The following is a 23,928-nucleotide window of genomic DNA, read 5'->3' on the forward strand; positions in this document are numbered from 1 at the left end:
TGGCAAAGACACAGGCGTGCTTCTCGGCTCGGCCTCCAGCGCCCTTCTTGCCCCCCGTCCGCGCGTCCCAGCCGCCCGCCAGGCCACCGGCTGCCGATCAGGCGCCCAGGCCCCGCGCCCGCCGCCCAGGACCGGCCCGCGCCCCGCAGGCCGCCCGCCGCCCGCGCCGCCATGGGGGTGGAGGGCTGCACCAAGTGCATCAAGTACCTGCTCTTCGTCTTCAATTTCGTCTTCTGGGTGAGCCCGGAGCCGCGGGTGGGAGGGCGCTCCCCGAGCCTGGCAGGCCGCGCCCCGCTAGGCCCTGCCAAGGGGGCGCAACCGGGCCGCCAAGTTGCAGGGCCACCTGTGTGCGCCGAGCGCGTGGTGGGGGGTCCTAGGCCGGTGGGTCGCAGCGGTGGGGCTCGTCTGGGGCCGCCGTGCACCTCGAGGGTGGGGCGGGGGGCTCCAAGACGGGTTTCGGGCCTCTGCGCGTCGGGACCCCAGAGCCCCGCGGCCGGGCCGGGCCGTTTGGGGACCTGGGGTCTGTTCCCGGTTGGTGATGGTGGTGGTGCGGTGGGTGCGCGCTCCGAATCCAGTACCCGGCCACTGCTTCAGCCCTCCTGGCCGCTGTTTCTGGGACCACCCTGCTTCGCGGGGACTGAGGGGCTCGAGGGCGGGGCTCCAGACGCCCCGCCCCCATGAGCTCATCGGGGCCACCGCCCCTAGATGGGCGGCCCAGTGCGGTGGTGGGGGCGGGGGGGCGGGGTGCGCGCACTCTGCCAGAGTCTTGGGGACCGTCCACCCCATCCTGGGCCCAGTCCAGTTCACCCTCCTGCCTGCTGTCGCCACCCTGAGGGTCGTATGGGGGTCCGGGCCGGGGCGAAGCGCAGAGAGGAAGCGCCCTGGGCCCCGGGTGGCCCGCGTGCTGGGGTGCCTCCCCCCTGGTGCCCCCAGCTTGTGGAGCCCCATCTTCCTCCCCTCCTCACCCAGCCTGACCTTCCAGCCCGTCTTCCCCCTGGGGCGCCGTGGAGGCTGTGAGGGGCAAGGGGCTGGATGGATGTCCAGGTCTGGGCTTGGGAGGCCGCTTTGGAAAGAGGAGCCCACGGGTTGGACGTCTCAGGGTGCGGGAGGGTCTCCTGGGGTCTGTGGGCTGCTGGCCTGAGTTGTGTTTCCTCCTCAGTCTTCACTGCTGGCCTGTGACTGATGAAGCTGTGGCTTTTGTTTCCATTTCCTGTCAGTGTTGGAATTAGGGGGTGGAGATCTCCTTCTGGCCCGGAGAAGCCCCTCTCACAGCTGTGTCCTGCGTCCCTGCGGTCCCCTGGGCAGAGTGACTCGGGCCCCCTCCTGGCCCCTTCTTGCTTCTCCGCCACCCCAGGCTGCTCACCCCTTGTCACGGAGGACCAGGACGTCGGGTGGATGCTTTCTTAAGTTGACACTGGGAGGGTAAACTTTTAAAATGGTTCCTGGAAAAGTGTGTGGGCCTGGGGACATCTGTTTGCCATCTGGACGGCCAAGGGTCCCAGGATGGACCTCGGGGCACTGAGGTATTTGGGGTGGGGAGTGCAGGGACTGGACACGGAGTGGAGGTGTCATATCCTCCCTGCAGGGGCACTGGTGGGGGTCCTGTAGCCAGCAGCCTCTGCCCTGGGGGTGGGAGTGGTTAGGCCGTCAGGATGGGCCAGGGTGGGCCGGGCAGCCTTTGCTGAAGGGGTGGTCTTGGCAAGGGGTGTCACCGGGACACCCCTCTGCCAGCCCCTGAGCCTGTCTGTACCCGCAGAGCCTGGGAGGGCCCTGGTGGGAGGGGGAGGGGGGCGGAGGAAGGGGACTTAGCAGGAGTGGATTCTTGCCTTTGGACTGAGTGTAGGGGCGAGGTGAGTCCCTCCCACCTGCACAGCAGGAGAGGTCTCCAGGGCAGGCTCCGCCACCCCACCCCCAGCTCAGCCTGGGTACCTCTGGTAATTTCCCAGGCAGCAGGGGTGGAGGCCTGACACATCCCCACCCCCACCCTGGGCCACTTTGTGTTCGGGCTTAAGGAATTGTTTCTGAGGCCTCTCCCCTTCCCTCCCTCCCTGGGCATGCCCAGGAGGCCAGAGGAGCATTTGCTTCCAGGGGCAGCAAGGCCCCACGCACCCACGCTGGGCTGCCCCCTGTGGTGGGATGCCACGCTGAGCCAGGCTGGGGCGGGGGGCTCTGTGCATCCCCTCCCCCAGCATCGCTTGGCCGAGAGCATATGGTGCCGGGGTTTGGACCTCAGTGGAGTCTCCACCCTGCTGCTCTGGTCCTGGGTTTCCTCCCTGCTGAAGCGGGGGGTCCTTCCCCTGGGGTTGTTGTCAGATTAGTTCAGGAAATGGGTGTTGGGCATGGTGGCTGGTAGGGAAGACCGCATTCCTTGGCCAGTGTAGGCAGTGACGCCTGGGAGGCCCCCGCAGGATCCAGTGGGTGAGGGAGGGCTCCTGGTGCCCAGCCCCACCCACTCACCGTGCACCTGGCCACAGTGCAGTAAGGGGGCGCTGGGGGTGGGAGCTGGGTCAGGAGGTTGAGGACGGGGGTCTGGATTTGGATCTGGGCTTATTATTATTTTTTTTTGGCTGTGTTGGGTCTTCATTGCCGTTCGCGGGCTTTCTCTGGTTGCAGTGCACGGGCTTCTCATTGCAGTGGCTTCTCTTGTCGTGAAGCACGGGCTCTAGGCTTGCGGGCTTCAGTAGTTGTGGCTCGCAGGCTCAGTAGTTGTGGCTCACGGGCTCTAGAGCGCAGGCTCAGTAGTTGTGGCGCACGGGCTTAGTTGCTCCGTAGCACGTGGGATCTTCCCGGACCAGGGCTCGAACCCGTGTCCCCTGCATTGGCGGGCGGATTCTCAACCACTGCGCCACCAGGATCTGGGCAGGAGCCAGTCCCTGGATCTGGGCACTTTTTAAAGTTTCATTTCAGAGAGTAAAGCCTTCCCCCGTGGGCGGCAGCGTCAGAGGCAGGCTGGCATGCTGTTTGAGAAGGAGCCGGTCACCATGCACGCCCACACACACCAGCACACACACTTGCTGTCCCACCTCTTGGCGCCAGACCCCGGGGCCCAGGCTGTGTGCACTCAGCACGCCTGACCCCAGCCTGCTGTGGGGGCCCCTGGCCAGGCGGGCCCGGAGGTGTGAGGTGGGGACATGGCAGGAAGAGCAGCGGCCCGGCCCGAGCTGGGGAGACTGTGCAGATGCTCCCCCAAGGGCATGGAATTCCCGCGGGTGGGGTGGGCCCGGGAGCTTCCTGGCGAGGTGACTGGGGCTCGGCCCTGCTGCCGGAGCAGCTCAGGATGAGCAGAGGCGCCTGCCCCTGCTTCCCTGCTCACCCCACTCGAGTGGGCGACCTGGGGCGGGCGCACGCCCTGTGTGAGCCCTGCTCGCCTCATCTGTGAAATGGGTGTGATCACAGCCTCTCCTCTGCAGGGGCAGCAGCAGTGGCCCCCCCCGGGACTGGCGGCTCCTCCAGCCGGATGCAGTCAGGGCTTCCTTCCAGAGGTAGCAGGGGCCGTTCGGCCAGACCTGGCTGGGAGTGGGGCTGATGGGAAGCCCTGCTAACTGGCTTTAAATTCTTGCTTCCGGACAGCACATGGCTGCCTGTCACTTAGTGGTGCTGTCGCCTTCCTTCTCGGAGAGGGGATGTGACCCAGGCGGGCTCTGGCTGGGGGCAGGGATTTCCTGTTCCTGGTTTCAGTGGGAGGGCAGGTGAGCTCCCCTGGTGCCCCCGGGCATCTGGCTGCCACACTCTGGGGAAACGGCCGTTGGGCCAGGGCCTGCTGAGAAGAGGAAATCTGTGGTCTGTGCCCAGGACGGGCTGGCCCCAGGGAGAGTGTCTGGGCATTACGGGGTGCAGAGCTGCAGCCAGAGGCGGGGAGCCTGGGACCCTGGCGGGCTCTGCTCCAGTGCCCATGCGGTGCCCACCCTGTGGGGTTCCCTCCCCCACCCCCACCCCCAGCTCAGTGTGCCTCCAGAAATTGAGTTCACCCCCAGTCCCTAACTCATACTGCTTCCAAGTCCAGACAGGGAGATGGGCCCCCCAAAGCGCCCCCCTCGCATATAATCTACCCCCCCACCCCCCGCCTTCATTTCAGCGCCTGAAATCCCATGACAGGGAAGAGCCATGAAAATCAATAAGGTGTAGAGTCCGGACACCCGTGGGAGGGGCAGACGTCACCTTTGCACTTGTGCAGCGTTTTGGAGAGGGCCCCAGGTAGGGGTGGGGGAGAAATGCGGGGACCCTGGCTCTGCCCGCCCCCCGAGACGCAGGCCGGGCCCGCAGCCGGGGCTGGGGGTTTCGCCTTGGAGGCAGCACGGCCCCGTGCCGGGACTCCTCACGCTGCGTGGAGCACCAAGCTCACTTCGAATCGGCCCTTTCCAGGTGTCCGGCAGGTGTGGTGTGACCCGCCTCTGGACTTCGGTGCCCCTCCCCCGCCCCCACACTTTGTACTGGCCTAAGTACTGCTTCACGCAAGACCACCTGGGGCTCTAGGTGGGCCCCCAGGTGCTGGGGGAATCCCCACAGGCGGGCAGGGGTCCTGGCCCCAGGGGTGGCCAATCAGCTGGCAGTAGGTCTCCCTTCGCTGGCCGGCCAGCAGCGCGTGGTCGCAGGGGTGCCTGTTGGTGCGTAGCCGCCCTCCCTGGGCTCGAGGGCTGCGGGGCTCGGCGGGCAGGGAGGCACCTTAGCGCTGGCGCTCGGTGCGTGGTGGGGGAGGGGGCTGAGGGCAGGGTGGTCGAGAGCCCGGTCATGGGGGTCCGAACGCCACAGAAGCCTGGGGAGCGGGCAGCCCCCTTGCCCCCTTCTTTGAAGCCACGCCCCTTCTAACTTTGGAAGGTTAGTGCTCCCCCTGCCCGCAATTACTGGGGTAACAGGATGATTGTGGAGAAGGTGAAGGACGGGAAGCTGGGACCGTGCGGAGTGCGGGGCTGGGCGGCCCCCTGGCATCCCGAGCCGTCCCACGGGAGTCTTCTGTTCCAACTCCCACACGCAGGCCGGCCTGGGTCATAACTCTCCCTCGGGGAATGTCTAACGGCGCCCTGTAACCCGCCTTACCTGTCACGTCACCTGCAGCTGGGCGTTGAGTCTGGTACCCAGCAGCCGGCTCCTGGCGGGGATGTGGAGGTCAGGCCGTGACCCCGGGGCTGCAGGGGAACAGAAGGGAGGGCCTCGGGCCGCCCGCCTTCCTGGTCTCCAGCCCCAGGTGCTGGGAGGCCTGAGCCCCAGAGCTTGATGGCATTGGTCTCGGGGGTGCTCGGCGGGTTTGGGAAGCACCCTGTGCAGTCCTGCCCGCCCCCGGAGCTCACGGGGAGTCTCGTCTCACACGGGCCAGGCCCTCTCTGCTCCCCATCCCAGGGGCTCGGCCACCCGCCTGCTGGACGGACAGTCTTCCCCTCTGTCCCCGAGATAACGGCTCGGATGCACACGAAGTCCCGCTCCCCTGTGCCAGGCGGGCACTGGGCTGGAGCCATGCCCTTTGCCTCCAGCTGGCCCACTGGAGCGATAAGGAGACCGAGGTCCCGAGTGCCCACACGAGGAAGTGGTGGAGGCAGACTGGAAACCAGGGCCGGTCCTTCAACCACTGTGGTTTGTGGCCTGCACAGCTCCAGGCAGGGGCCAGGGAATCGCTAAGGGTGGGGGGCTGTGCCTGGGGCTGTGCGGGGAGCACGTGGCGGCCAGAGAACCCGGCCTGCCCCGGGGCCCCTCCACTCACCTCTGGCCCCTGCCTGGGCCCACCCACCTCCTGTCTTCCGACCAGTGTTTCCCCAGCCTACCCAGACCCTCCTTGTCTGATGTGTGTGCCCCGCTGCAGCCCCTCGAGTGCCCTTTGCCGGCAGGTGGCTGGGACGTCTGTGTCCACACGCCCCTCTCTGCAGGGGCTGAGGGGACACAGGGACATCCCACAGGAGGGGCCCTTTCAGCCAGTGGGGTGGGTGTAGGGCCGGGGAGCAGGCTGCTTCCCGGCCTCCCCGCCTGCAGTGGGTGGTAGGTAGGCTCGGGGACGGGCCCAGGAAGCAGGCAGGCCCTGCGGGTTCCCAAGGCGCACTCCGCTGTGCCCAGAGAGGTGGCAGGGTGTCCTCGGGGGCCTGCACTCCCCTCCCGGCGACAAGGGGCTCCTGCATCCCGCAGCTGGCGGGGCCCAGGAGGGCCAGTGTCCTCTTCCGCCCCTGTGGCTATTCTTAGAGGCCAGTCCAGGCGGCTTCCTGACGTCGAGGGGCCTGGTGGGTAGTTTCCGCTTCCTGGCTGAGGCGAGGGTCCCTGCTCCTCTCTCTGTACTTCCTTCCCGCCTTGAGCTGGGTGGCTGTGTTCCCGGAGGGCACAACAGGGCCGTAGGGTCGCTGCCCACCCCCCAGGAAGGCTGAGTCGGGCCCCGCGTCACCCTGTTCTCATGGTGGGTGGAGATGGAGGGTCAGCCTCCAGGGACCCAGGTCCCCGCCCAGCCCAAGGGTGGTGCCCTTTGCCCCCACTGACCCTCCACATCCCATCCTCAAAGGGTCTTTGCTGCACCTCTTTCCTCTGACTTATCCCGGTGTCTGCAAGGGTGTTTCCTGCCTGTGGCCTTCACTGCTCTCCTGGGGAGGGTCTCCAGGCCCCCAGGACCTCCTGGTTGCTGAGCTGCATGGGCACTTCGTGGCACACCTTCCCAGCAAGAGTGTGCACCCCTTGCGGTGGCGGGTTAGGGAGCAGAGCGGCTCAGAGCCAAGGCCCTTCCCGGGTCACGACGGAGCTGCCCCTTCTGTCATCTGTCTCTGAGAGCGTCAGAGCTGCTAAGTAAGGGAGCACGTTGATGCGTGGGTGTCCCTGTCACTCCTGGAATACGTGGGCAGGACTTGGGGTGACCACTGGGCCAGCACATGTGGGTGGGGAGGGATGGAAGACAGATCCCAGCTCAGCTCCCACCCAGGGCCTGGCAGGAGCCGGGGCGCGGGGCGGGCGGGGGGAAGGTTGCCCCAGGCCTGCCCGGGCAGCACCCACTCCTACGCCCTTTCAGCTGCTTCTTGGAAATGCAGACAGGCCGGGCAGGAACCCAGTGTACTTGGCAGCCCCCTTCCCCCCCCTTTTAGTTGACGCTATTATTTATTAATTCTCAGAAAGGAGGAAGAAAGAAACAGAAACTGCATCTTTCGTAGGATTACAGACAGTCCGTGCCGTCCCCTGGTGTGGAACCCTTCAGTAATCCCAACAGGTTAGGGGCTCTTTCCTGAGCCGCTCGCCAGCCCCACCCAAGCAGGAGCATCTCAGGACGCAGGAGCATCTCAGGACGCGGGAGCATCTCAGGATGCAGGAGCAGGTGGCAGCGGCACTTCCGCCAGGCCAGCTAGCAGGAGAGGGGGAGGGGGTGAGTGGAGATGTGTCAGACTCTGCCACTGAGCAGCCTGCCTGGAAACTGCCGAGGGTCTCACGGTAACCACCGCGCTGTCGAATGCTGTGCACAGTGGCATCATCTGAGCGCCCTGCATAGGTCAGCTTGTGTACTTTTATTTTATTTTTATTTTTTGAATTTTATTTTTATACAGCAGGTTCTTATTAGTTACCTGTTTTATACACATCAGTGTATACATGTCAATCCCAATCTCCAAATTCATTCCCCCACCCCCCTTGGTGTCCATACGTACCATCCCCCACCCCTTGCCGCTTCCCCCACTTGGTGTCCATACGTTTGTGTCTCTATTTCTGCCTTGCAAACCCTTTCATCTGTACCATTTTTCTAGGTTCCACATATATGTGTTATTATACGATATTTGTTTTTTTCTTTCGGACTTACTTCACTCTGTATGACAGTCTCTAGATCCATCCACGTCTCTGCAAATGACCCAATTTCGTTCCCTTTTATGGCTGAGTAATATTCCATTGTATATATGGACCACATCTTTTCAGCTTGTGTACTTTTAGTTCCTCATCACACACACAAGGATATTGGAGGCACAAAGGTGCCGAGACGGTCCTGAGATGACCCAGTAGCCAGAGGCTCTGAGGGCCCTTGGCTGCCACATTCTGATTCCCACCCAGTGTGAGGACTAAGTGCTTTCCATTAAGTCTGGACTCCGTTTTGTAGCGGGCATAAGTGTTCCTTCGTTTATCCAGTCCCTTTTTTGACCCTAAAACCTCAGTCTTGTGGACAAGACTTCAGCGTTTCCAGATGCTGTTGGCAGCTGGAAGCCTGGGGGTCCTCACCTTGGCGGACGGTTGGCATGAAGACAGCAGGCTGGATCCTTTGAGACCAGAAGAAACATTTACCCCTAAAGCCTTTGCTGCTTGGAAGTTCAGTGGACGGGGATTTGGGTGTGTGGGGTTTTTTAAACAGCTTTGTTTGACATAGCGTCAACTGCACGTTTAAAACGTACAACGTGGTAGGTTTTGACGTCAGGAGGCACCTGTGAGACCTAGAGGGTGGCCCACCAGGAGAGTGAATGTATCCATCACCCGCAGAGGTGTCCCCAGGGCCTTGGGGTCCCTCCTCCCCATCCCAGGCCACCCGCCGGCCTGTCGTCTGTGCCCGTGATCGGCATTTCCTGTACTTTTTATGTGGACGGAATCGGAAGGTGGTGGTTTTCCTCTTGGTCTGGGACGGCGGGGGTATCTGGAGATTCACCCTGGTGGTTGTGTCAGGAGTTCCAGGAGTTTCTTCCCTTCCCCTGCTGGTGGGCATCCACCCACTCACCGCTTGAAGGGCACCGGGTTGTCCCCGGTTTGGGGGTGTTACCAGGAAAGGTGCTAGCACGTTTGTGTGGGCACGAGCTTCCACCCCCTGGGGCAGTACTGGGGGTGCAGGGGCTGGGCGCGTGGCGGGTGGAGGGGAGGTGGGGTCCTCGTCCTTTGTCCCCGCTGCTCCCCACCCTCGCCTGGGGGTCTTCTCGCTTCAGCCCATCTCCCATAGGTGCTTGGGGGTGTCTCACTGTGGTTTAATTTGCATCTCCCTGCGACCAATGACTCTGCGTCTTTCCATGCGTTTATTTGCTGTGCACATTTCTTCTTTGGCGAAGTGTCCAATTTTTTTTTCTTTTGCCTGTTTTTGAAAAATCGGTTGTTTGTTTTCTTGTCATTAGAGTATTGCAAGTTCTTTATAAATTTTGGATACGGGTCCTTTGTTAGCCATTTGCAAGCCCCAGTCCGTGGGTTCTCTTTTGAAGAGCAGGCTTCTTTCAGACGTCTGCCGCTTCTGGGACCCCTGCCCTGCCCTGGGCACCCCCTCCCTGCAGAGGCACGGGTCCACCCCACCCTCTGCCTTTTCTCATGGCCTGGGTGGGGGGATTCAGGGGGGGATTCGCAGTGCTGCCTTTCCCCTTCCTCTGTAGGTGACCTTAGGTGAATGCCCATCCCAGCTCCCGAAACTGGGAGTGGCCACTGCCACCATTGCCTTCATCCAGGCCCACCCCAGCGGGTCTGTGCGGGGCCTGGAATGACTGAGGACCAGCTGAGGAGGGTACACTTAAGCGCCAGGCTCTCCCCTGCCTGGAGGCGGGACTGCCTTCCCTGTTCACCCTTCAGGAGGTGGGCTGGAGCCACAGGGGAGTCTGGAGGCTGCTGTCGCCCCTCTGCCCCTGTCCCCCGCACATCCTGGGGTCTGCAGTGGAAAGCCCTTCCCGAGAGGAGAGATGGGGACTTTGCCTGCCACCCCACGGTTAGCATCTGGGTGCTGGGATAAGCATTACCCTCACAGCATTTGTTAGGACCAAGTGCCCTAGATGGGCTTGTCCCCTTGGCTTCTGGGGTGAGGGCCTGCATGGGGAAGATGGGAGTGGTCCCAGCCCAGCCAGGGGGGCGGGAGGTGCACTCCACGCTCAGCTCTCCTTACCGACGGGGCTACTGAGGCTGAGTCAGGGCTTGGGGCCAGGCCTCTGTGACTGCAAAGGAGGCCCAGGACAGGGCTCCCCCTGCCCCACCCCCTCCGTCCTGGAACGTCTCACAAAGCGGTCTCTGGACCACAGTTTCAAAGCAGAATAAGTGGCGGTTTCTAGCCAGAGTTACCACGGCAACCCTCAGCCTCACCACCGCTGCCCGCCTGCCCAGGAGCTGCAGACGCCTGCCCAGGAGCTGCAGACGCCTGCCCAGGAGCTGCAGAGGGCAGCCAGAGGAGCGGGACTCCCTCTGGAGCCTACCTGCCCCATCCCCGCCCTCCCCCTACCCCGTCCCCGCCCTCCCCCCCATCCCCATCCTCCCCCTCCCCCTGCCCCTTCCCCGGGCCCTCCCACCCGCTTGTGGGTGTGACAGACACCAGAAGCAGCCACGGGACGCGGGGAGTTCGGCACTGCCCTTCCAGTGGTGTGCAGGGGGGGCCCGGGGGCCCCGGAGGGACCCTGTCGGTCCCGCTGCATGTGCTCTGGGAAGGGGGAGAGCAAATGTGTTGCCCTGGGTGTGGGGAGTGGAGTCCCTAGTTGAACGTTTGGAAGAGGGGGTCAGAGAGGGTGCCGTCCCGCCCTTGGGGGGGCGGTGTCGACAGCACCACCTTCGGGGTCAGCCCGGCTGCTGCCGGGCGCCAGCGGTCCCCAGCGGTTCCCACCAGCCTCATCGTCCACGGAGCCCAGCGTAGGAGGGCCTGGGCTGGGGCCGCGGGGCTCCTGGCCTCCCCGTCCCCCATCAGCGCCCTAGCGTCACCTGCCTGGAGATCCCTGGAGATGCTTGGGGCTTTCCGTGGGGCAGCCCCTGGTGCTGGGGCTTCGAGTCTCACACGCTCTGCTGAGCCTGTCTCGGGGCTGCGCTCCCTGGCCAGGGCCTTGGGGACAGGCACTGGGCCAGCCAGGTGGTCTTCTTGGGGTCCGCTTTTCGGTTTCTCTTCCTCATTGGACACGTAGCTGACGGTCTGTGTCGGAGCTGGTGCTTGTAGCTCCGGGGACAGTTACTGCCTCGGGGAGCAGCCCAGGGAGGAGGCTGGGGTGCGGGGGCCAGCTTGCCTGGGTGGGTCAGATGCTTAGGCGTGGGCCTGCCGGGCCCGGTCTGGGCTCACCCTCAAGGACAGACCCACCTAGCCCTGAGCCACCGTGCTCGCAGGGCTTGAGTCAGTCGGAAGCCCGCGCCCCCCGTGCCAGGCTCTGAGCGGAGCCCCCTCTCCTGCCGCCGCTCAGCGCAGTCTCCGCCTTGCGGTCTCTCTGGCGGGCACCGCGGGCTCCCTTGCTCTCCCGGCAGTTTGCCGTCTCCGTGATGGCAGGGAGTTACCCACAAAGCCCCGGCCCTGTGGCTTCCCGGCTGCCACCGGCCCCAGCAGCCTCTGCCATCCACACCAGGGCCCCCGGGGCATCGAGTGCCCACCCCCTCCTCCAAGAAGTGCTTGTTGTCTGTCTGAATGCAGATTAACCCGGTGTCCTGCATCTTATCTGGTAACCTGTCTGGGAGTCTCACTCCAGTGGTGCTGGCGGGAGGGTTGGGGACCAGCCACATGGTCCCCCATGCCCAGGTCCCCCGGGGCATCTTGACAACCAAGGCAGCAAATCAGACATTTGGAACCAGCAGCAGCCCAGACCCCAGGGGCTAGTGAGTCCTGCCTGGAGGGAAGCCCTTCACGCAGACCCAGCGGACAGGAGGGTTCGGCACCCTCCTCTGTGTGTGTGTGTGGTGTGGTGGATTCACGCTCACCACTGCTGGGCTCTGGGCCACGAGTGACACCATGCCCTGCTCTTTCCGCAGCTGGCTGGAGGTGTGATCCTAGGCGTGGCCCTGTGGCTTCGCCATGACCCTCAGACCACCAACCTCCTCTACCTGGAGCTCGGAGACAGGCCTGCACCCAACACCTTCTACGTAGGTAAGTGGCAGAGGACGGGCTGAGGACCCCGACTAGCTCTGGGCTGGGGGCTGGCAGGAACGGGCCACTGGGGTGTGTGATCATAAGCTCAGTAAGGCCTCAGACAGGCTGTCAGGGAGGGCTTCCAAGGAGGGCTTCCAGGAGGAAGCAGGGGCTGAGCCAGCTCAGCGGGGCTGGCTTCTTGCTGGGGCAGGGAGGAGGCCAGCCAGGAAGGGCTCTTCCGGCCAGAGGGTGAGACGGAGCCAGAGAGCAGGTGGGGTTATGTCAGCCTGGGGGCCTTGAGGGTCCCCTCTGGAGTTGGTGCAGTGTCTGCCTGGGCGGGGGGTGCTCCCAGGGAGAGCTGGAACTGGGGGCGGGGTGTGTGTGTGTGGCTTTTTGGGACCCCACCCGATCACCTTGGGGGGGGGGGCGGAGCAGGAGAGCAGCAGCTGGGTGGGGCGGGGGCAGAGGGGTGTTCGGCAGGCCCGGCACAGGGGCGCTGCTGGGCAGCACAGAGGTCCCTTCCAGTGGGGGACCAGGAGTGGCGTGGCGCTCAGACTGGGCCGCGCCTGCCCCCTTCCCCTGCGCTCCCCCGTGTCATATGGTGGGTGTTTCGGGGAGGCTTCCTGGGAGGGTGGGGCTGGAGCCCAGAGCCCCCGGGAAGGAGACTCAGGGCCTGCGTGCCTCAGCCCTGCAGCCACACCTATAGCCGCCCTGTTAGGCTGAGAGTCTGCCTCCCGGGCGCCCGTGGTGGCCCCTTCGGGGCATCCGTCAGGCTGGGGGTGGGGGGCTTGGGCCAGCGGCCCCCGGGGTGGGGGTGGGAGTGCCGGAGGAGCGACGGAGGGGCGGGAGGGGAGAAGGGGTGCCCCCCGCCTCCTGCTGGGCCCCCTCCCCCCATCAGGGAAGGTGGGGTCTGGCCCTTGTGGAGCTGTGGGAGTGTTTGTTGAGATGCTTCTGTCCATTAAAGGACTGGCTCCTGGGCCGGCCCCTCTCGCTCCCACAGGTGAGCAGCAGGGCAGGGAACCTTCAGGGCTCAGGGCGCCCTGAGGGGCCAGCAGCCACCCAGGGTCACATGCTTGACCCTCGGTGGGAGTGGCCCACACACTCACCTCCCGCCCCGGGGCCATGGGGGGTGCCTGCCCCCTCCCTGCCCGTGGCCCTCTGGGCCATAGCTGGGAGGGCTGGGTTCCGGGGGCCATGGATGGGGGGCGGAGACCGGAGCCTGGGGTTCTGGCGGCGGGGCTCCCGGGGCCAGCCGTCCCGGGGAGGGTCCCGAGCCCTCTTCCGCAGGTTCCTGGGCTCCCCCCGCGCTGTGGGTCCCCTCACAGGTTTGAGTCTCAGGAGCAGAGGGTGAGTCTGCCTCCCGAGAGGGCACAAGGGGTCCGTGACCCGGGGCCCCCACACACGCACCAGGCCCCCTCAGAAGCAAGGCAGTCAGCGGGGCCCACATGTCTGAGGACGCGGGAGTGTCCTCTGGGCCCTCGAGTCTGAGGACGCGGGAGTGTCCTCTGGGCCCTAGAGTCTGAGGACGCAGGAGTGTCCTCTGGGCCCTCGAGGGGTGTTTCTCTCCTGCAGGGCTCCTCCCAGGCCTCTCCTTTGCCTCTCAGAGCCGCCGCAGGGGTCTGAGCCAGCCTGTGGCCGGGCCTTCTGTCCCAATGTGGGAAGGGCTGCTGCCATCTCTCCGTCCCCCTCTCTGGGACCTTGGGTGCAGTGGGCGTGGGCTCTGCCGGTGGCAGAGTTGAACCGGCCCCAGGGCGAGCAGTCTGGGAAGGGGTCCCTCCCAAATTGCTGGGGCCGGGGCCGCCAGCCTCGTGGCTGGGGCAGCTCCTGCTGTCAGCCCAGCGTCCGGCCCAGGAGGCAGGAGAGGAGCTGAAAGGTCCCCTGCTTCAGGCCAGGATGGGGCAAGAGCGGCAACGGGCTGCAGGCTTGGGTTAGGGACACAGTCCAGGCCGGCGCGCAGACGTCTGGGGGGACCTTGGCGGGAGAATGGAGGCGGCGGGGCTGTGCTCAGGCTCTGGCGGGGAAGGGGTCCCACGGGAGAGGCTCGTCGAGGGCAAGGCTGGCGTTGGAGCAGATGTCCCCCCGGTCCACTCACTGGGGGCCGCACGTCACCTGGGGCCTGACCCTGGCTTCTCCTGGCTCTGGAGAATCCTGCCCTTGGGGAAGCAGTGTTAGCTGCGGGACCACCCGGCAGGCTGGGTGCCAGGCCCTGGACCTTCTGCTGTGTCCCCATGGGTGGGGGCCTCTCAGAGCCCCTCTGGCCACAGAGTTCCTGCCCACCCAGGGCCGGCCTTCCGGAGCCTCTTGCTGGCTCTGATGCAGACTGGGCCTGCCAGGGAGCTGGGGGAGCAGACGTGGGCCCTGACAAGAGCTGTCTGTCCAGTGCCAGGCAGCGGGGGAGGGTGAGCTGGGCTGGCTTAGCACCCCAGGCAATGCTGCAGGGCCCAGGGGGGTCCCGGACCTCACTGGCCAGAACCAGGCCGAGGGCTCTAGGTGGAAACCCGGCACCGTGGGGGGCTTGGGGCTGGGCCTGGGGGGGGGGTCAGGTACCGCCTCTGGGTCTCCCAGCCTCTCGCAGGACCCTCCAGAGCCCGGAACGCCAAGGTGCCCCTCCCTGGCGCCCTATGCCATCTCGCTGAACCTCAGGTAGTGATGTGGGGATGGGGGTCTCAGGACCTGAGCAGAGGACACCTGGCTCAAGGGTGCTGTGCCCGAGTGAGGAGCCCCCGAGGGCATGCCTGGCGGGAGGCTCCGTCTGTCCAGAGGGGAGGCCCCGGGCGTTTTCTGAGCCCGGCAGTGGGTCCTGGCCCCCAAGCTCCTTCTCCAAAGCCTGGCCAGGCAGGGGCGACAGGCCCTTGGCACCGGAGCCCTGGGACCCATTGTCCTAGCACTGTGCAGGGGGCTTGGGCTGCCTGCCCGCCGCGTAACCATGGTGACTGGGGAGTGGGCCCAGGTCTGCTGGTAGGACTAGGGTTGTGGGAGGTCCTTGGAGAGACGTGGTCTGCGTTTCAAGGGGCACGGGCCCCGCCTGGGTGAACTGTGGACGCAGAGAAGGGCCGCATGACCAGCAGTGGGTGCTGGGCAGGCCAGGGGGGCAGACTGACCCCGTGTACCATCCCTGAGCTGTCCCAGCCGCCAGGCCTCTGCATCCAGCAGGCTCCAGCCCCCGGGGTCAGGGCCTCAGAAGCCGGGTAGAGCCCCCTCCTCTGAGCAGAGCAGCCGGACTCGAGCCCCCGTCTGAGAGGGCACAAGTGAAGTGGAGTCGCCAGACCCCTGCGCTCACCTCCACCCCACCCCACGGGCCAGTAGCTGGGTCCTTTATGCCAAGATGGGGGTGGTCCTCCACGATGCCCCCAAATCCCGGAGACTGCGGGAACCAGAGAGCGTCCGGGTTGTGGCGTCGCACTGAGTTCTCTGAACACTCACCACGGGCCGTTCGGTCCTGGCCTCGGCAACGCCGGTCTCCACCCACGTCACAGAGGAGGAAACTGAGGCCTGGAGAGGGGCCCACACGGCCCCGCCGGGCTGCCAAGCCCTTGCAGCTCCTCTCCAAGCCTCCGGGCATCTGCTGTCTTCCCAGCAGGGCGGGCGTCAGCGCCTCGTGGCCCCTCCGGAGGCCTGGGCAGTGGGGTGTGTGTACGCAGCCGGGGAGGAGGGCTTCCGGGGGCATCTGTCCTGCCTCTTTGGGGTGTCAGGGCGCTGAGGGCAGCCGTCTCTCCCCTGCAGGCATCTACATCCTCATTGCCGTGGGTGCTGTGATGATGTTTGTCGGGTTCCTGGGCTGCTACGGAGCCATCCAGGAGTCCCAGTGCTTGCTGGGGACGGTAAGGCCCTGGGCCGGGGCCAGGCTGAGGGTGAGGGCTGCGGGGCCGGCCGGGGGCAGAACCGGGGGCAGAACTGGGAGCTCCGGTGGAGACAGAACGCCTTCAGTCCCCGACGTGGAGCCTGGTGCCTGCCCTGGCCAGTCTGACCCTGTGGACCTCCCCCAGAATGCCAGCTCTCCGGTTTCCCCAATCGGGTCTCAAATCCCTCCGAGGTGGACTGCCGTTACGTCTAGTTCTTTGTCTAGTTCCTACTGAGTTCCAAAGTTGCGTTTTCTCTTTCTTCCTTAAAAAAAGCCACAGATATAACAGGGAGTGAGTCCCAGTCCCAGAGCCAGCCCCAGGTGCCCCTAGGCATGTCACCCACCGAAGGGAAGTGGAGGCCTGGCTGTGCTGCCCAGGGCCTGGCGTCTGGGAGACGTGGGCTGCAGGAGGCTGTGCCTGTGTCTCCGGTGGGCGAGCCCAGGCACACCACGGCGACACCCTTCCCGTGGGCTTTGCCTCCCTGCCCTTTCCGACCCGCCCAGAAGCAACCATGTCCTCCCCTCCCACACCCACCCCATCCTGTGGAGCCTGGTCCCTCGGGGTTGATGAGAACATTGGCATCTCGCTGCCGGGCCGAGTCCTAGATTCTGCTTCTCGGCCCCACGCCTCTCATCCCGTCGGGTCCTGGGTGGGTGGATACCACCGGCCACCCCGCGCATGCCGGCCGGTCACTGGGGCCTCAGGAAGGCCCAGGCCCTCTCTGGCCAGCTCTGACCTGCCCTCTCCGCCATCCCCTCCCCTTTTCAGTTCTTCACCTGCCTGGTGATCCTCTTCGCCTGTGAAGTGGCCGCTGGCATCTGGGGTTTTGTCAACAAGGACCAGGTGAGGCAGCGTCCGTGGGGAGGGGCAGGGGGGCTGCTGGTGGGGAGGGGGAAGGGGCTCGGGCTGCGGGGGAGGGGTCGGACTGCAGGGTGCTTTGGGAGGGCTCTTCCCGGTAGGAAGCCCACAGAGGGCTTTCTGGAAGAGGCAGCATGGCGACCGAGTGGAAGGCAGGGTCACCTTCTCTAGGGCTCAGTGGCGGGCAGGTCTGTCCTGGGAGTGATACCTTCCGGGAGAGCCAGGTGAGGGCACGTCTCGGGGGGGCAGTCCTGCTGTGCTGTGACCGCCTCCCTCCCCAGATCGCCAAGGACGTGAAGCAGTTCTACGACCAGGCCTTGCAGCAGGCCATAATGGACGACGACGCCAACAATGCGAAGGCTGTGGTGAAGACCTTCCACGAGACGGTACGGGGGGCCGGGGGGAGGTGGGTAGGGCGTCCACGGGGACCGGGGTTTTGTCCTCTCAGTGAGACCTCAGCCAGGAGCGGGAGGGGCATTGGAACCTGGGGAGATTCTGAGGGACCTGGGGGTCCCTGGTGGGAACTAGATGAGCCAAGGCAGATGGGGTGCAGGGGTCTCTGCGCAGCACAGCTAAGTGGGAGGAGGGGGCGGAGTGGGCCCCCTGGGCTCCGTTCTCCCCCTGGAGGGGACCCGCCCAGCTCCCCGCCCCCACGCCTGGCCGGCGCAGCTCCTGGGGCCTCTGTAGCCTGCGGGCCACGTGTCCAGGGCTGACGGCGGGCGCCCTCCATCTCTGCAGCTTAACTGCTGTGGCTCCAACGCGCTGACCACAGTGACCACCTCTGTGTTCAAGAACAGCCTGTGTCCCTCGAGCGGCAACGTCATCAGTAACTTGCTAAAGGTGTGTGGTGATGGGTGGGGCCTCCCAGGGTGGGGCGGGGCCTGCCTGCTTCCCCATTTGGCTGCCACCCCTGGTGGGTCCTGGGCGGTGGCTGGCCCTCTCGGGGCTCCCGCTGGCAAGGGCAAGGACACGGCCATACTGGGCAGTGCTGTGGCTGGAGTTGGGGCTGCTCTGCCTGGGGGCCGAGGCCAAATTTTTGCTGCTGGCCGGCCCATGGGGAGGCGAGTCTCTGGCCCAGGCTCCCGATGGGGGAGCCCTCTGAACCTGGCATGGAGGCGCCCTCACCTCCCGGGTCAGCCCCGTCGCGGTGGTGCTTCCCAATCTCTTGAGTGCAAGAGGGCGCACACGGCACACTCGCCATTTCCGTGTTTGAGGTAAAAGCTGGCAGAGACTAGGCCCTGTTCACACCTCTGCCGAGGGGTCCTGGGGGGCAGGGCTGTGCCCCTCTGTGCTCCTGCTGCAATGACCCTGGGCCACGGCCTCGCCGGGGGCTGAGATCGGGCACCTCTGAATGCCGTCTGGCCGCCCCCGCAGGAGGACTGCCACGGGAAGATCGACGAGCTCTTCTCGGGGAAGCTGTACCTCATCGGCATCGCCGCCATCGTGGTGGCTGTGATCATGGTGAGTGGGGCGGGCTGGGCATCTGCCAGGGTCCCCCCACGGGTCTCCGGGCGCTGACCCACCTGCCCGCCCCCACCCCCTTCTCCCAGATCTTCGAGATGATCCTGAGCATGGTGCTTTGCTGTGGCATCCGGAGCAGCTCGGTGTACTGAGGCCGAGGCCGCAGGGAGGGCCGCTGAGCGACCCGGACACTTCTGAGAAGGGGCCGTCACCACCTGTGTATATAACCTCCTGGTATCACTGCTACACTTATCAGCCTTTTCACTTTTGAGGTTTTGTTCTTGTCCTGAAGTTCCCTGTTGCTTTCGGGGCTGATGTCACCTGTAGGTGGCATGTGAGTGGCCTTGGGGACTGCAGGGCAGGGGCCCCCTCTGCTTTTGGGGCTGCTCGGGGGTTCTGCTTGCTTAGCCGGGCCTCTCCTCGGGGCCACGAAGGGCCGTCCGGCCAAGCTGCACCCTCCTACCCACCTGTCCCCACGGGTGGCACACGCTCAGCCTTTTTTAATCCTTGTTCCTTTCCGGCCACCTGTCTCTAGAGCCGGGTCCACGAGCAGCCTTATGCCTTCAACGCACCTCTCCTTTCTAACGCGTCACCTTCGATTGTAATTACATCCTGAAAGTCATTCAATAAAGAAGGAAAAATCAGGCATGCTACCACGATGTCCGGCCCCTTCCTGTGCCCATGGTGTCTGAGACCCAGGGGCAGCCCGAGGAGCCTGGCGCAGGCGGTGCTCAGCTCTTTGGACCTCGCTGGGCCCAGGCTGTGCTGCCGACCCTGTTGGTGGGTGTCTGTGGGGCGCCCAGAAGGACTCCGCGGAGGGAGTGCCCCTTTGTTGGGCCTTGTGCCACCTGGAGCAGCCTCCACCCCCATTCCTTGTGCACCACTGCCCAGCAGGGTCTGTGCGGGGCAGGCAGGCGGCCCAAGAATGTGGTACAGGATGTGGGGCCCCTGCAAGACTCCCCGCCCTCCTGAGGGCCAGCCCAGGAGGATGGACACACTGCTCCCTCCCAAGGTCTGAGGGGCTCTTCTCTGACCTAGCTGCTTGCAGACGTCCCGTCATGAGGCTGGGTGCCCACATCTTGCAGGGGCTGGAGGGCAAGGCCTCAGCCACTACCTGGGGGAGCCTACCTGGCCCACCACCGTGGACTGAGGCCCAGCCACCTCTTGGGGTAGGCTGCTGCCCCCAGCGGGAATGCTGGGTGATGTCATCATTAGCTGCATGCAGGTACTCCCCTGCACGTACATTAACTTGACCTCTTGAGACAAGTCCCTGGCTGGGATTCATACGTCAAGGGCTCCCTGGGGCCTCCTTGGGGGGCTGATTTTGGAAACTAACCCCAGCCCTGCATTGGGGGTCACAGGGCCTCAGCGGGCCTGCCCTTCCACAGTCCAGGGGGGTGCTGGTGGGTTGGGAAAACTGGATGGCCCAAGGAACCAGCTCCTTTTTACTTCTCCCTGTGCTGCGAAGCCCTGGGAACATCCTGGCCGAGGCCTGGGTGTCACCCCTGCTAGCTGCGGTGTGAACTAGCTGCCTTCTGTGGCCTGGACTCCGCGTTCCTGGTGAGGCCCTGCATGGGGGTGGCGTTAGGGATGATCAGAACGGGCCCCGTTTCCTCTCTGGGTCCCTGGGCTAGGCCGCAGCATGGCCTGAACCCTGGATTCCAGGGCTGCAGCCCTGGGCGAGGGAGCGCGCTCTGGCCGTCCAGCAGGCGAGGCGCCAGCAGGGAAAGGGCGCCGGCCGCCTGGGCTCCGGGCCGAGGTACGTGCGGCCCGTCCAGGGGAGACTGGGATCTGCCCTGCGCTTCCGGGCAGAAATAACCAGCCAGGCCATCGACCATCGGCAGGAATAGGTAAGGCCGCCTCTCCCAGGAGGGCTGCCCCACGGCGGGCCCCGGCAGTTGGGAGGTCGGCACGCCCCGCTGCCCGGCTCCCGGGACCCACGAGGGCGTGGCCGGCCGCTCTAGGCCAGGACCGGAAGTGCCCGGGAACAGCGCCGCACGCGTCGATGCACTTCCGGTCCTCGCGGTTTCCGGCAAGCGGCGCTGCGGCCCCGGGAACGCGGCGCTGGCCGTTAGCCCTCGGGCATCCTGGGAGTCGTAGTTCGGCCTCCCAGCCTCCCTCCTGGCCTTAGTCAATTCCGGTCTCTTCGCGAGAGAGCGCCGTTTCCGGGAGGGAAGACAGCGAATGCGCAGAGGGCACACTCCCGATAGGCCTCGGGAGTAGCGGCCCAGTGACTTGTGGGAAATGTAGTTCTTCAGGCGCGGAAGCCGCGGCCCTCGGCCGGCAGAGGACTCAGTTTCCCAGAGGGCCGAGCGCGGTGCAAGATGGAGGCAGCCAGGCCGCGGTGAGCCGGTAGGTTTGTGGTGGGGAGGACGGCGCTGGTGGGCTGTCGGGCTTCGGGAGTCTGCTGTCCGCAGTCTGCTGCGCCGAGCAGGGAGGCCCTCGTGAGGCCCGGACCCTTGGCCCATCCACCCGAGTTGGCCCCAGAACTTAAGCCCCCGACACGGAGAACCTGTTGGGCACGGGCCGAGGCCCTGGGCGCGTGGAGTGGAGAAAGTCAAGGGTCCGCCTCCCAGGGGAGCGAGACAACCGGCAAAGAAGCCAGTGTTCTCTGGGACCTGGCCTGCCCGGATTCCGGCCCTGAGAAAACCCCGCTTCCGAGCCCCACAGGCCCTCAGCCTGTACTCAGTTCTGCCCTGCGCTGAGCTTGGGAAGTTCTCAGAGAACTCAGAGATGCAGGCCCCGCATTCCCTGTCTTGGGGCGAGATCCCCGTTTCCCCGCGGCGTGTCCCACTCACCACGGGCGTTCCCGCGATTCCAGGGGACGGGGTTGCAAATTTAGGAAGCCGGAGTCCGGTTTGAACTCCAGCTTTGCCTGCAACGTACTGTATGACGGGCAACTCCTTCCCCGCTCCGGTCCTGCCAGCTCTAAAACAGACACCATTGGCGTTTACTTCGTGTCCCCTTTCCTGGAGTTGTGCCTTCATTTTGGGAGTCACGCGAGGCCCAGAGGAATGGAGATCTTGCCTGTGTTTGACCTGGTGCCGGGCACTCAGAGACACTGCAGGTCTGCCTGGCCTGGTCCTCGGTGGGTGCACGAGCAAGGGGTCACCCTGGGCCAGGGAGGCTTGGTGGGAAGAGGGAGTTGGTGGACGGATGTCTGTGCGGAGGGTGAGACTGGGCTGTCCTCTGAGCCTGGAAACAAGCTTCAGGGTGCCTGGTGACACTGGAACACTAACCAGGTGCTGGCAGCACTTCTCTGCTCAGCTGGGAAAGTGAGGGGTGTGCGGAGGCGCATAGGACAAATGCCCCAGGAGCTGTGGGGCTGGCCTCTGCGGAGCAAGGCCGCTCCGGCTTCCTGAGCACTTGACCCGCAGATGCCAAGGATGTGTCTGCAGACTCGTCTGGAGCTCCAGGGCATCTCACGGCGGTCAGGAGCACACCTCCTCCCCACGGAGCAGGCAGGCGCCCCGGCCTTTGTGGAGTACCCGCTGCCTGCCACGCAGCGTGCCTGGCTGAGAGAAGGCGTGCAGAGCAGAGGTCGCTCTCGGCCCTGGGTTCAAGCCCCCGCCCCCCCTGCAGCAGGCCTCCTAGTGGCTTTAGTCAGACTGGCTGGAGAGGATTGAATGAGGTGACACGTCAGAAGGACCAGCTCCTGGGCCTGGCTGTGTCAGGGGCTCTGTAAACCCAGGCCCACTCCCGGGGTGGCGGCTCCACTCCTGCATGTCTGCCGTCTGGTCTGAGGGCTGCCTCTCCCTCCCTGCCCTCAGCCAGCCACTGAGCCACTGAGCAGAGCCGTGCCTGGCGGGGGCCGTTGCGACCAAGAACCTTCTCCAGCGCTCGGCCCACCAGCCGTCCAGCACAGGCGCCCAGCAGCCAGGGAGGTAAGAGGAGGGCTTTCGGGGCGGGGGACCTGGCCGCTCCTCCTTGGACACAGCTCTTGCTGCTGACCCTTCCCCGGGGTGGTGGGTCTGCAGGAGGGACTTGTTCTGAGCTTGTGTTGTCTCCAGTGACCGACTCCCTGGGCTGCTTTGGTGCAGGTGCGGCGTGGCTGGGGGACGCATGGCTGAGGCAGGGGACGGCCAGCACTCCGTTGGCTCCGGGGGTGCCGCTCTGTCTCCCGACCCCGTCTGCCTCAGCGACTCGGACTCCGACCTCAGCCTGCTCGACAATGCTGAAGTGGAAGCTCTGTCTCCCGGGGGGCTGCCCGGGGAGGCCCCGGGGGATTCGGGCCCCGATGAGCCCCCCTCGCCCCCCAGGAGCTTCGCCACAGCGGCGGTGCAGCCCTTCCACCTGAGAGGCACGAGCCCCACCTTCTCCCAGCGCAGCCACGACATCTTCGGCGGCCTGGAGCGGGCAGCCAGGCGGGCTCCGCCCTCTGCGGCCCCAGCCGGCCCTGGCGACAGTGGGGGCTTCCGGCAGCCGCTGACACTCTCCAGCCGGCCTCCAGCCGGGGGCCCGAGCAGGGCCACTCAGAATCCCGCTCCCCTAAGGGTGCCCCCCATTCCTGACTACGTGGCCCACCCCGAGCGCTGGACCAAGTACAGCCTGGAGGGTGTGGCTGAGGCCAGCAAACAGAGCAACCGGGCCGCCGCCCTGGCCTTCCTGGGCCCCCAGAGCCTGGCCGCCCCCAGCGGCTACGTGCCCTCCTTCAACCAGGACCCCTCTAGCTGTGGGGAGGGCCGGCTCATCTTCTCCAAACCGGTGCGAACCGGCGAGGCCCGGCTTGAGAAGAGGAGGGTCCCGAGGAAGGCAGGGGAGCCGGGTGGGAGCCCCCACGGGATCCCGGGGGCGGCGGGGGGCGAGGGCCCCGTGGAGCTGGCCCACCTGGCCAGGCCCGGGAGCCCGGAGGCCGAGGAGTGGAGCAGACCCCGGGGGCGCCTGCAGGAGGTGGGTGCACCCGAGGGGGAGGCCCTCGCGGGGTCTGGGGCCAGCGCCCTGCCAGGGGAGGCGGTGGGCTTCCACAGCAGCAGGAAGCGGAGCAGGGACCACTTCCGGAGCAAGGACAGCAGCCCCGAGGCCCCAGGCGCGGACGTCTGAGCGGGGAGACCGCCTGGCCGCCTGCCTGCCCTGGCCGAGCTGGAGGGACGGCCCCCACTGTCCCCCCGGGGTGGCTTCAGGGGCGGAGCAGGCCCGGGGCCCCACCCCCAGGGAAGGGAGCCAGCGGGCTGCCTGTCGGTGGCACCAGCGGCCAGGGCGGAGACCTTGCTGAGGGTGTGGGCCAGGGGTTGGTGGAAACCCTTACTCACCCCGTGCCCAGGGGCACAGTAAAGGCTCTGGGTGTTCCTCAGTCTCCGTGTCTCTTTGTCAGCCCCCATCCGCTCGGGACTGTGGCCAGGGCCCTGTCTTCCCTCCAGACACCCTATCACGCTGTTCCCACATTGGAGCCTCCCAGCTTAGCGTCAGGGGGCTCTGAAGCTTTCTAAATCAAGCCTGTGTTCCTCAGTGGCGCGTCTTCCCAGCCTAGCTGAGGTGACCCCCTCCTCAGCCCAGAGCAAGAGGTGGACACCCCAGACCCGCCCAGAGGCGGGCTCACGGCTGTCGGTGTGCAGCCCCTGCCTCCAGCATATGCCTGTAGACCCCAGGAAGCGGCCAGCTGAGCGGGCGCCGTCTCCAGCCCTGGCCAAGCTCACCCTTGACTCTGTCCTACTCAGGCTGTGTGACGACAACTGGTGTCCTGGGACAGTGTCGCCAGGACTGCGGAGCTGCTGTGCAGGGCGATGAGGAGGGTCCCCAGAGGGTGCTGGGGAGGTAGCCGGGAGTGGGCGTGGCTCTCCTGGGACCGCACTTGGGGTTGGCCAGCCCATCGTGCTGCTGAGCCCCGGGCCTGGCCCTGCCCCTGCTGCCCCTACCCCGGGCTCCAGGTCCCTAAGGGAAGGAGAGACCGGCCTGGCTGGCCACGCAGCTGGGGCAAGCTCAGGGGCCCAGACCCCATCCCTGCAGGGCAGGAAGTCCCTCTCCCCCCGCAGTGCTTTACTGACCGCCTGACACCTCCCAGACGCCCCCCAGGGTCCACTCTCATGTGGGGCTGCAGCCCAAGGTGTGGGTGTACTTCCCAGGCTCCATTTA

The 23,928-nt window shown here is 65.7% G+C and overlaps 2 protein-coding genes across 6 annotated transcripts; both read left to right on the plus strand.

The window, feature by feature from the left end:
* Nucleotides 1–13: 13 nt before the first annotated feature.
* On the plus strand, nucleotides 14–18,512 carry CD81 (CD81 molecule). Its single transcript, XM_004278066.3, has 8 exons — nucleotides 14–237; nucleotides 11,602–11,716; nucleotides 15,422–15,519; nucleotides 16,309–16,383; nucleotides 16,680–16,784; nucleotides 17,137–17,238; nucleotides 17,773–17,859; nucleotides 17,949–18,512. The coding sequence occupies exons 1-8, from the start codon at nucleotides 172–174 to the stop codon at nucleotides 18,009–18,011; spliced, it is 711 nt and encodes a 236-aa protein (XP_004278114.1). The 5' UTR covers nucleotides 14–171; the 3' UTR covers nucleotides 18,012–18,512.
* Nucleotides 18,513–20,073: 1,561 nt separating this feature from the next.
* TSSC4 (tumor suppressing subtransferable candidate 4) lies at nucleotides 20,074–23,145 on the plus strand. 5 transcript variants are annotated; one of them, XM_033402548.2, is made up of 4 exons: nucleotides 20,074–20,211; nucleotides 20,786–20,926; nucleotides 21,630–21,743; nucleotides 21,900–23,145. In XM_033402548.2, exon 4 carries the CDS (start codon nucleotides 21,922–21,924, stop codon nucleotides 22,897–22,899), a length of 978 nt encoding a protein of 325 aa, XP_033258439.1. In that variant the 5' UTR covers nucleotides 20,074–20,211; nucleotides 20,786–20,926; nucleotides 21,630–21,743; nucleotides 21,900–21,921; the 3' UTR covers nucleotides 22,900–23,145. The 5 variants fall into 5 exon arrangements, with proteins under 5 accessions (XP_033258439.1, XP_049570004.1, XP_049570005.1 ...); XM_049714047.1 differs by having other exon boundaries at nucleotides 20,786–21,743; XM_049714048.1 differs by lacking the exon at nucleotides 20,786–20,926 and having other exon boundaries at nucleotides 20,078–20,211.
* Nucleotides 23,146–23,928: the final 783 nt, after the last annotated feature.

The sequence above is a fragment of the Orcinus orca genome, chromosome 8 (genome assembly GCF_937001465.1).
Source record: "Orcinus orca chromosome 8, mOrcOrc1.1, whole genome shotgun sequence".
Lineage (NCBI taxonomy): Eukaryota > Metazoa > Chordata > Mammalia > Artiodactyla > Delphinidae > Orcinus > Orcinus orca.

Excerpts from the sequence above, each read along its gene's own strand:
- TSSC4 (XM_049714047.1), top strand. The coding sequence starts at position 21,922 with ATGGCTGAGGCAGGGGACGGCCAGCACTCCGTTGGCTCCGGGGGTGCC.
- CD81 (XM_004278066.3), top strand. The coding sequence starts at position 172 with ATGGGGGTGGAGGGCTGCACCAAGTGCATCAAGTACCTGCTCTTCGTC. Across the intron at positions 238-11,601 it reads TCTTCAATTTCGTCTTCTGG|CTGGCTGGAGGTGTGATCCT; the intron begins GTGAGCCCGGAG and ends CTCTTTCCGCAG. Across the intron at positions 16,384-16,679 it reads GTTTTGTCAACAAGGACCAG|ATCGCCAAGGACGTGAAGCA; the intron begins GTGAGGCAGCGT and ends CTCCCTCCCCAG.